This window comes from Penaeus chinensis, chromosome 8, assembly GCF_019202785.1.
Source record: "Penaeus chinensis breed Huanghai No. 1 chromosome 8, ASM1920278v2, whole genome shotgun sequence".
Lineage (NCBI taxonomy): Eukaryota > Metazoa > Arthropoda > Malacostraca > Decapoda > Penaeidae > Penaeus > Penaeus chinensis.
The window spans coordinates 12,888,344-12,898,110 of record NC_061826.1 but is presented as its reverse complement, the minus strand read 5'-3'; the positions used below and the strand labels follow the sequence as shown (position 1 = coordinate 12,898,110).

General features: G+C 45.7%; 1 protein-coding gene across 2 annotated transcripts in view; it reads right to left on the bottom strand.

Moving 5' to 3' along the window:
* Positions 1 to 8,584, bottom strand: part of LOC125028024 (protein rhomboid-like) — an 8,669-nt gene extending 85 nt beyond the window's left edge. The window contains exons 1-6 of one of the 2 annotated variants that reach the window (XM_047617283.1): positions 8,332 to 8,584; positions 6,817 to 6,929; positions 6,031 to 6,148; positions 1,626 to 1,768; positions 1,229 to 1,497; positions 1 to 1,095 (exon numbers count right to left, since the gene is read on the bottom strand). The exon at positions 1 to 1,095 is cut by the window's left edge and continues 85 nt beyond it. In XM_047617283.1, the coding sequence (XP_047473239.1) occupies positions 827 to 1,095; positions 1,229 to 1,497; positions 1,626 to 1,768; positions 6,031 to 6,148; positions 6,817 to 6,929 (912 nt within the window). In that variant the 5' untranslated portion in view covers positions 8,332 to 8,584 and the 3' untranslated portion in view covers positions 1 to 826. Of the gene's footprint in view, positions 1,096 to 1,228; positions 1,498 to 1,625; positions 1,769 to 6,030; positions 6,149 to 6,816; positions 6,930 to 7,455; positions 7,709 to 8,331 lie in introns of those variants that run through there. The other variant, XM_047617284.1, reaches the window with a different exon arrangement.
* Between the last annotated feature and the right edge of the window lie 1,183 nt (positions 8,585 to 9,767).

Below are 9,767 nucleotides of genomic sequence, written 5' to 3'. Positions count from 1 at the left end.
TATACATCATACATCTATGTAATCTATACATTTAGGACAGTAAATCGAAGGAAACTGACTGAAATAGGAAACAATATGTAAACTTGAACATTTTCAAGACTTCATGAAAAAATAGACTAGGAACCAAATAAACAGTTAAGGAAAAAAATTCCTTCACAAAGCCTATAAATATTTAAGTTTCAAACAATATAAGGAATGGACTATGAATGCAAAAAAGCAAACGTTTTTTTCCAGCCAAACAGTAATGTCCCTCCCCGTGTTCCAAGGAGATTATTTACAAGAACAATGGAACAGTTGAAAAAATGAATAACACCGGTAAGAACACCACTGGGAGGCTAGGCTTTATAAGTATGACTTGAGACTAGCAGTGGTTGGCGACTAGCTCCGGCTAGTCATAATAGGAAAGAGAGGTAGAGAAGAATTCGCCTTTGGAAATGTTTGTTTGACTAGTTATAAACAAGCATGGAATATATCGTAAAACTATACAAGCTGATCTATATTATGACACTAATAAATAACAATCTCTTTCTCTCTGAGTATAAGGTAGGCTCAGTACCTTTGGTATTATAGTTCAGTTTCACCAGTATGAGCGAAGAAACTTTGGCTTGATTCACAGCACCATAGACGGGTTAGCGGGGGTTGGCGCCCAACCTCTTTCGCGTAACAACCTCAACTCCTCAAGACCTATATATACTTGAGGTCTCACGGCGGAGACCCCGCAGCAACACAGTAGAGGTTTTTGGAGGCGGAGCAGCCAACCCAGCACACTCGGAACAACCTTGGCCTTCGGCGGCCAGACACTCGACCTCTCCCTCGCCGTCGCCGCCTACAGCAGCAGGCCCTGCGCCACGCCGATGTACGGGTACGGGTGGAAGAAGTTGAAGAGGATGGCGAACATCGTGCACGCCGCGTACACTCCGAGGGCCACCCACCACAGGAGCTGCTCGTGGAGGCGCTGCTCGAAGTTCTTGAGTACGACTAGTCCGAGTGTGAGTCCCGCTAACGCCCCGGTAAGATGCGCCACGTAGGAGACCGGCAAACCCACCGTCTCGTGCGCATACCGGTCGTAGATGGCGAAACCAACGTCGGCGCTTGCTGCAGAAGAAGGGAAACGGACATTAGGAAACCGGTCAAAATATCTTGTTTTCAAAAAATATATTCACAGCGAGATGTCTTTCAGAATAATGGGCAAAGAAGTCTTTCGGAATAACGTCGCAAAGACACTTACCGACAAAGAAGACGCCGATGAGCCGGAGGATGCCGAACTGCATATTGTTGTAGTTGATGAGCACGTTGGCGAGGTGCGCCGCCAGGAGGGCGTACACACCTCCCGAGGCGCCCACGAGGTACACGTCGGCGTCGAACACCGACGTGCCGAGGGAGCCCGCCAGCACGCCGGCCAGGTACACTGTGCCGATGCGCGCCGACCCGTGCACCATCTCCAGGGGCAACCCGACTAAGAGCTGGACCAGAAGGTTGAATGCTAAGTGAACCCATCTGTCAAAGGAGAGGAAAAAATAACGTTAGTTGGATGCACGGCTGATTTTAGAGCGAGGAATGCAAAGCACGCGTTATTGTTCAGACTATTTCGCGCAGACAAGGACGCACGGGGGACATCAACTTACCCAGCATGCAGGAAAGCGTAGAAGAGGAACCGCCAAACGTGATGGCGCTTATCGGGTCTGTAGATGAAGGGCGAGTCGATGGGCACAGGACCTGCCACGTTCATCTCTCCCGTGATGACTGTGTAGTACGCGAACACACCCAACTGTTGGAGAAGAAGAGAAGAGGTTAGTTCATCATATCACACCACTTGGAATGCCTAAAGCCTAGCGCAAAAAAAGAGTTAAGAATTCGTGACATAGTTGTGTGACCCCCGATGGCGCCAGTCCACCAGCTGATGTCATGCAAGAGGACTAGACCTTGCCAAAGCAGGCGCCACGCCACTAGCTCTACAATTAAGTGCTATTTTATCTACGTCTTTGTGAAGGGTCTCCGAGGTATAAATACAGGTCAGGAGGAGCACGGCTCTCGCCAGTGGGAACGGGAATAAGGTAATGTTGCTGGGTCATATTTTATCGGCGCTACGTTACAAAACACGTGTCACTGCCAGAAATAAACGCGAATGCAGTTCCTGATGGCGGCTTGAAGGCCCAAAAGGGGACATCGCGGGGCTGCTCCCTTCACCTGACCAGCCCGGCCTCGCCCTGACCGAAGCCCCCTCGCTCCCCCGCCCACCCTCCCCTACACGGGACAAATAACACAAAACATGGGCGGAAGTGCCACCGGCGGATTGCAATGGGAGGCGGGTACAGCTGGCACCAAGTGGCTGGCGCCGTCGCCACCGCCGCCGCCGCTGCTGCCACCATCACCCCACGCGGTAGTCTAGCCACAAGCTTGCGGTCGCTGCCTGAACTTTCTGTTGAGTGGCCAAGTCTGCTGGGACGCGGAATACCTCGATAAAATCCGACAAGTGCGACGGCGGACTGGCTTCTTGTCGAGCGTGTGGGAGCTCGGTGCCCAGACACCATCACGTAGGTGCCAGATGCCCCCCTCCCCCCTTCTCCTCTGCCCGACCTCCCGGCGATGTCCTCGCCGCTCGCCGAAACATGATCTATTACCCTTGCAGCGACGGCGAGGTGACGCAACCTATGTTACGTGGCGCCACGGCGGAAGGCGAAAACCCTTTTAAATGCATTATGGTCTAGCACGCGGATCTTCCATCTATAGAACGCTACCTGCCTGACATTCTCCCACACCTGAACAACAGTGAACGAAGAGATATGGAACGAGACACAAACACGCCCACCCCCGCCCGCCGCCGGTTGACATTTTGTTTGGCACAGCCGTAAAGGCGAACCGTAGACATTTCGCAAGTCTCGGCTGTCACCGTGAGAGATAACTAGACCCTTATCGCTACTCGTAAGTTACCATAAAGGGGGGATCGCTAATGGACGCCGAGCAAATTAGAGAGAACGGGGGAATTTGAAAAGAAAGGCGGGAATGAAAGAGAAAAAAAACTTCTCGGAGTTAAAATTAGCCCCATGGCCGTGACACGGACCATTTTCGTTGACAGGTAGAACGGCAGATAAAAAAAAAAGTCAATGCACAGCCAAACCCTATTCGATTGGGAGCTGCAATTACGAAGAACAAGAACGGTCCGAAGAACACTATAAATACACGCAACGGGACGAGCGTACGAGTCGAACGAGCGAGCGAAGTAGAACGGTCTGCTTTGGTGGTCAGCTGAGAGCAGCGCGCAGACTGGTACCACACCCACGACAGCCTAGTTACTACACCGCCCGCACCTAGTTCATTCCGAACGCGACTCTAAATACATTTCTCCCGAAACTTTATGACTATAGTTACTTAAGTCGGCTAGTGAATGTGACTTGTCAACAATGAGACTTGAATGATCAACTGAGAGGGGGGTGGGAGGGAGGGGAGGGGAGGCGGCAGGGAGGGGGGGTGATCGCGAGGTTTGTAGGCTAGTGGTTACACGTACAAACAGACACACACACCTGTTTAGTGGTGGTCAACACGTGACTCGGCCACGAAACGAGAGAGTCGAAACTAAGGTAACGGAATTTGGAGCAACTTTTTTTTAAAAAGTATTCTTTACTACGCACGGATTGGAATGGAAAGAAGTAGGAGGAGGAGGAGGAAAGGAGGAGAAGGAAGGGGAAAGAGGAGTGTGTCTCGAAGATGTCTGGGATACCCTTAGCGCTTGCCATCTGACGGTCTAGAACGAATGGGGGGGAGGGGGGTGTCGCGTGGGGTCACAAAACAAGATTGGATTCTCGTCATAAAGATATAAAAAATAGCCAACAATTTAAATCAAAAACGAAACTAATCGAAGGACAAGAATCGCGAAAAGGGAAGACCTACCGAAGTAAAAATAATAATAAACGGAAAAAATTGTCATGTTTAGCCCTCGGCGGGACAACTCGGAGGGAGTGTAAGGCTGATGAGGTCGCGTGCCTCTCGCAGCCAGGTGACGGGCCGCGACACACACACACACACACTTAGTTACTTTATATGAATATATCTACAATGCAAGACGATTCCTTCATCTATACACAGACACCCATATACACACCCTACACTGCACACACCCACCCGATCCACATGCACAATGGGGTGATTAAGTGCAAATTCAACACCGGGGGATCGCGAGAACGAGCAAAGGGGAGGGGGAGGGTGGGGGTGGGTGGGAGGGGGGGAAACGACAGCTGGGTGTAGACGCACAGATCCCCCCCTCCCGCCCCGCGTACCACCTGACGCGTAGACACACGTACCACCGGGTGAGACTTTGGTATGTTGGATTAACCGCAGCTAGGATAAGATGGGGAGGGATCATGCTGGATAAACCTTTGCTGGATTATATGGGCCACGAAGCTAAGCTAGGTATATATTTGGCTTAATTGAAATAATATTTAGGGGGGAGGGAGAGGGGGAAGGGAGGGAGGGGGGAAGCAAGCAGAGAATAGAACGAGCTAATATCTTTTTTAGTTATTTAAGTCTATCAAAAATTAAAACAATCACAAATACGAAATTAAACGAAGAGAAACAAGTTGTAAACTAAATGGCCACGAGCTCTTCCCCGGGATGCGGATGTGGAACTCTGCTGAGCGGATATGAGGGAGAGCGGGACGGGGTAGGGGGAGGGAGGGGGAGGGAGGGGGAGGGAGTGTACTGTATTTTGTTTTGGGGGAAAGGATGTGGTGGGTCTCGGGAGGGGGGCAAGGGGGAGGGGGTGCATCAAGGCCTATGTGATCCCGACTCAGGCATGATATGGGAGAGGAGAGAAAGGAAGAAGGAGAGAGAGGGAGGGAGGGAGGGAGAGAGAAAGAGGGGAAAGGACCGATAACTTAGAGAGAGAGAGAACCAGCACCGGAAGCTCGAGGGCGCTGACACTAGCGGGAACGGACTCTGCCCCAGGGGTGAGGAAAGGTCTCATGACGATTCGGGAAAAATTATTCTCGACTTATCGCTCAACCATTAACACACAGCACCAGCACGTATGCAGAGTGCGTGTCGTCGTCTGCGTCTCCCCCCTTACCCCCCCCCCCTATCCCCCTTCGGCGCCGTGGGTGTGTGTTTGTGCTTCAATAAGAGGAAGGAAGTATGACAGGGTAACGCAAGGGTGAGGGTGGGAGGAAGGGGGAGGGCGGGGGGAGGAGGGTGAAGCCCTTTGGAGACATCTCGTGCGGACCAGGTGATGGGGGGAGGGAGGGGGGGTGAAGGGAGGCAACTTGGTGGGTTTCGCTTGATATTCTGTAACTCTCAAATATACCTCGACGCGAGTCTATCCCCGAATCTGATACTTCAGTATAATGACACGCGCCAAGCTAACCGACAGGGTTTGTATAACGTGAATAGCTTAAAAGACTCGTATACCGTAGTTTTGTGAACAACTGTATATTGGCAAGAGTTTCGCCCCGCACTACAGGTAGCTAGAAGAACCAAACTGACGAACTGCACCTTAAGAGTAAATATTTGGACTCCTTCTATCGTGGCCCGGATGAAACCCCACTATAGCTACTGCCGGCGGTCTTTCATACCCCTTCCGAGAAATTTGACTATATTTAGGTAACAGCGACAGACTGGGCTACCGAGAACTTATATAAAGAAAAATGTGGATATCGAATAATCTACACACGGAAGCACAAATCAATATTGGGCTAATCACATAATAGTCTGGTAATGAGGCGAAGTTTTGTTTACATTCGGTAACCAAGCAACGGTCAGCAGGTCCTACACAGGGAAATCACGGAATCGATGGGGACTTTATTCTGGCAAATTAATTACCACTGACGTAGCACATGAAAACAGTATGCTAAATGCTACCAAACACTGACCCAAACCCAGCACCAATGACCTGACCTCTGAATGAAAGTGACCTCACAAATTACGCTAGCAGTGTGAAAAAACTTGATAACAGAACATAAATATAACCTTAAACCCTATCTCATCGCACGAAATATCGAGGATATCTATACTTTTTGACGGAGAATTATCAGTACTGACCTGTATGAGAGTGACGGCGATAACGAAGAGCGGAGGAGGCCAGCACTTGTAATGATCTGCGTAGTACTTCCTGTCTCGCTCCTCCGTCAGGAATTCGTCGGCGATTAAACGCACCATTCTGGAAGAAACAGGAGATAACAGTTAGATAAAAATAACACACGAGGAAATACGAGAGCAAATCATGTACTTCACGCGACCTACCGTATGAAGTGACGACATAATCTCAAGCTAGCAGTCGCTTTTCGCTCGCAATGACGCAATACACGGAACGGATACATACAATAAAACATAATTTTCTTCTAACAAACACTAACACACGAAAGCACATGTTTCTATCCCTCAAGTGAGTCAGAGACTAGAGGGTGCCAAACCTTACAAGGTAGCTCAGAGCCAGGCATACCATGAGTGCCAACAGGAATGCAAAATGTCAAAAGCATATAACTATAGATTATGATGACAACAACTTGCTATTTCGCAAACACGGAAGATGAGAATATTAACTCTCAGTTCCCTTAATCTAATCAAGAACTTGTATGAATACCTTTCCATATCAAAAATGGACAAAAATTGATCGAATGGGGTTGGTAGCCCTGAATAGTCTCTAGGTTGCGTGCTTTCGTGCGCTACTAAATGGCATTTCACCCAAATTACAAAGGTAAGTCACGAATCAAAAAAAAATATATATATAATAATCCCATAGATTTACTCTGAACTATATGTCTCCAATACCCCCTACATTTACACACATGTAATTCTATCTCAAAATAATTGGAATTCGAAACTTACTTGTTAAATATCGGGGGTTCGTGCAAAAGGAGGTGGAAGTCGTTCTCAGAGCTGACTTGTCGATCGCGATGATGAACTGCACATTTGAACGAACGACTCCTCTTCCCACTCATCTGCAAGAAGGACATAAATATAATTAGATCATTTGTTAATAAATCAAAAATGTATAAATAGAATAGGAAAGTAATACATAATGTTTTTTTTTTGTACATAAACCAAACTCATCAGTGTGATATATGATAAGCTGATAAACTGGTGATAAAAATGACAGCTTGACATAAATATTATATAATTTATTAAACCATGAAAATAATCGGATTCTTTGCTCGGTTAAAACGAAGTTACCAGTGCAATTAAACGGAGCCAGTTATTACATCAAACCATTAAATCCTTCTAGATTTCACGGATAGTGAATTAAATATCAAAAGAATGTTTTTTTAAACACTCAAATACCAATGTAAGTCTGTTCAAACACCAGGCCAGCAAGTGTTAGTCTCCACCATTGCTAAAAATAGTATGGAAACCCCAAGTAAAATTATCACATCACACCTTCTTTCTGTCAATTTCAACACGGTATATATAGATAAACGGGCGAAATAGTATCTGACAAACATTAATTAATCCAGAAACACGGCTTACCTAGTGAATCCATCGATGTATTTCACTTCTTACTAATAACTAACTCGTTCGCATCGTCGAAAATCGTAAGGTCAAAATTATGATCGCATTGTTAGGTAGAGTCGATAGTCGTGTGCAAAGTCCATTCCTTGCATAACCACATAACAAAAAAAATAACACGACAACAAAATAAACTGTGATAAACTTAACAAGAGGAAAGGAAGGGCTTAACGTCTTCACTCCACCACAACTAAACACCAACTGAGCCTATTTTCGAGCCGTGGCCGCGAGCATCGGTTCTCGGGATGACTTTTCTGTGTAATTGTTATCACAACTACGCTATGATCACTGTTATTTATCGAATTTAATAATTAAATATTTGAGTATATATTCTTACTTTCCACAGCAGAATAAACTTACGGTACGAATAGTGAACTGATCTTAGGGTACGAATAGTGAACTGATGTTCGCAAGTGCCCGACTAAACTATAGCGCTGTTATTACTAATCAGAATTTAACCATTTGGATTCTGCATAAACTCGCATTTATCTAATTGCCGAAGAAAAGGGTGTCAAGGATTTCAACACACGTGCAGTGCGAATAAGGCTTATGCACTGCACTACTAAACGAGACAAGACGTGCTTACGTTATGAACGCACTGGATCACAAATTCAATCGCGTTTCTAACAAGTTTACTCGAATGCGGCAAAATTTTAATCTAGTAATATACCGATAGTATGGAATATGAACTTAACTGTGAATATATACATACATATTGTCTATTATATATATATATGTATATATTATATATTATATTATATCAATGTATATATATATGTATATATAATAAACAGTATGTATATATATTAGAAAACACAACATAAATTTTGTACTTACACACTGTTCACTGGCGATGTATCGATGTCTTTGGCTAATCCAAGTAAAATTTCACCAATAAACTTTTCACTAATTTCCACACAACACAATAAAAATCTTGTCCACACACTGGTAAGATTCACTGGCACACTATCACTGAAGATCAAAGATAAGAATAATAATCCAGCAGCGACGAAGTCTTGATGTAAAGCGCACCCAAGGACTAGAGTGAGGGGTGTACGGAGCGAGAGCGTGCGTGTGTGCTCTCGTCGCTCTCCGTGAGTCTACTGATCTGAGAGTGGCTAGGACCGAGTAGTCATTATGGCCGACACCGACATGACACGTGCGAGGAGAGACGGGGGGAGGGGCGGGGAGGAAGAGAGAGGGGGGAGGAACGGAGGGTGGGTGAAGGAGGAAGGAGGAAGGAGAGAGGAAGGGTGAGAAGGATAGCGATCGAGACTCGTGTTTGAACTTGGAGAAAGTGGTATTGTGTTAGCTTTGCATTTGATGGTGTAAGCACGAAGGCCGGGATGATTATAGGGAATACAGACTAATTAAAATATTGAAGTATCTCTGGCATCTTTACCATAATATTTCTCGCGATTTTGTTAGTTTTATGATTAACTTTTATGCATAAAATAATCAGTCCAAAACGTATTACAAAACGAGGACGTAACCGGTGGGACTAAAACGTTTGTATATATACGAATGCCGACTTCACAAATATGTAATACTGTTATTTAAAGTATTTCACAAACACGTAATATTATTATTTCAACCATTCCAAAGAAAAGTTTAAATTCTAAATGTAAACAATTTCACGCGTTTTGCAATTCTTAAACATAATCATATGAAATTATACTAACGACCTCAAATTTGTGTTATATGATACTCATAAACGTATATTGAACAGATAATACAAAACGGTATCTAAAAATATGCTACCTTTACAGGGCATCAACACTGGAAATATGAGGGCAGTGTGTGGCAACAGTGTCGTGGGTGGTCAGTCGAGGTCACAGCCAGCCAGGGTTGTCTCGCTCTCTCCCTCCCAGTTACCACCCTGACGTCGAGAGGGAAGGTGCGCGCTCTCTCGCTCCTGTTCCTGTGCCGCTAGAGTTTCGGTCTCTCTCCTCTTCTCTCTCTTTCTTTCTCTCTCTCTCTCTCTCTCTCTCTCTCTCTCTCTCTCTCTCTCTCTGTTTCTTCTTCCTTCGCACTTATATTTATTCTCTCTCATGCATTCTTTTCTTTCCTCTTCGATCTCTCCATCTTTCTAATTTTAATGGCCACAAGTATCTCTTTGTCTTCTATCGTAAATTCCTAATGAAGTTTACAAATTCTCATGTTTGAAACTCCGAAGAGAGAGAAAACACTTAGCGACTTTTGCTAAATATACTCAGACCGAACTTACATCACGTTATGCCACCAACAAGTATAAACATCAAGACATTAAAACA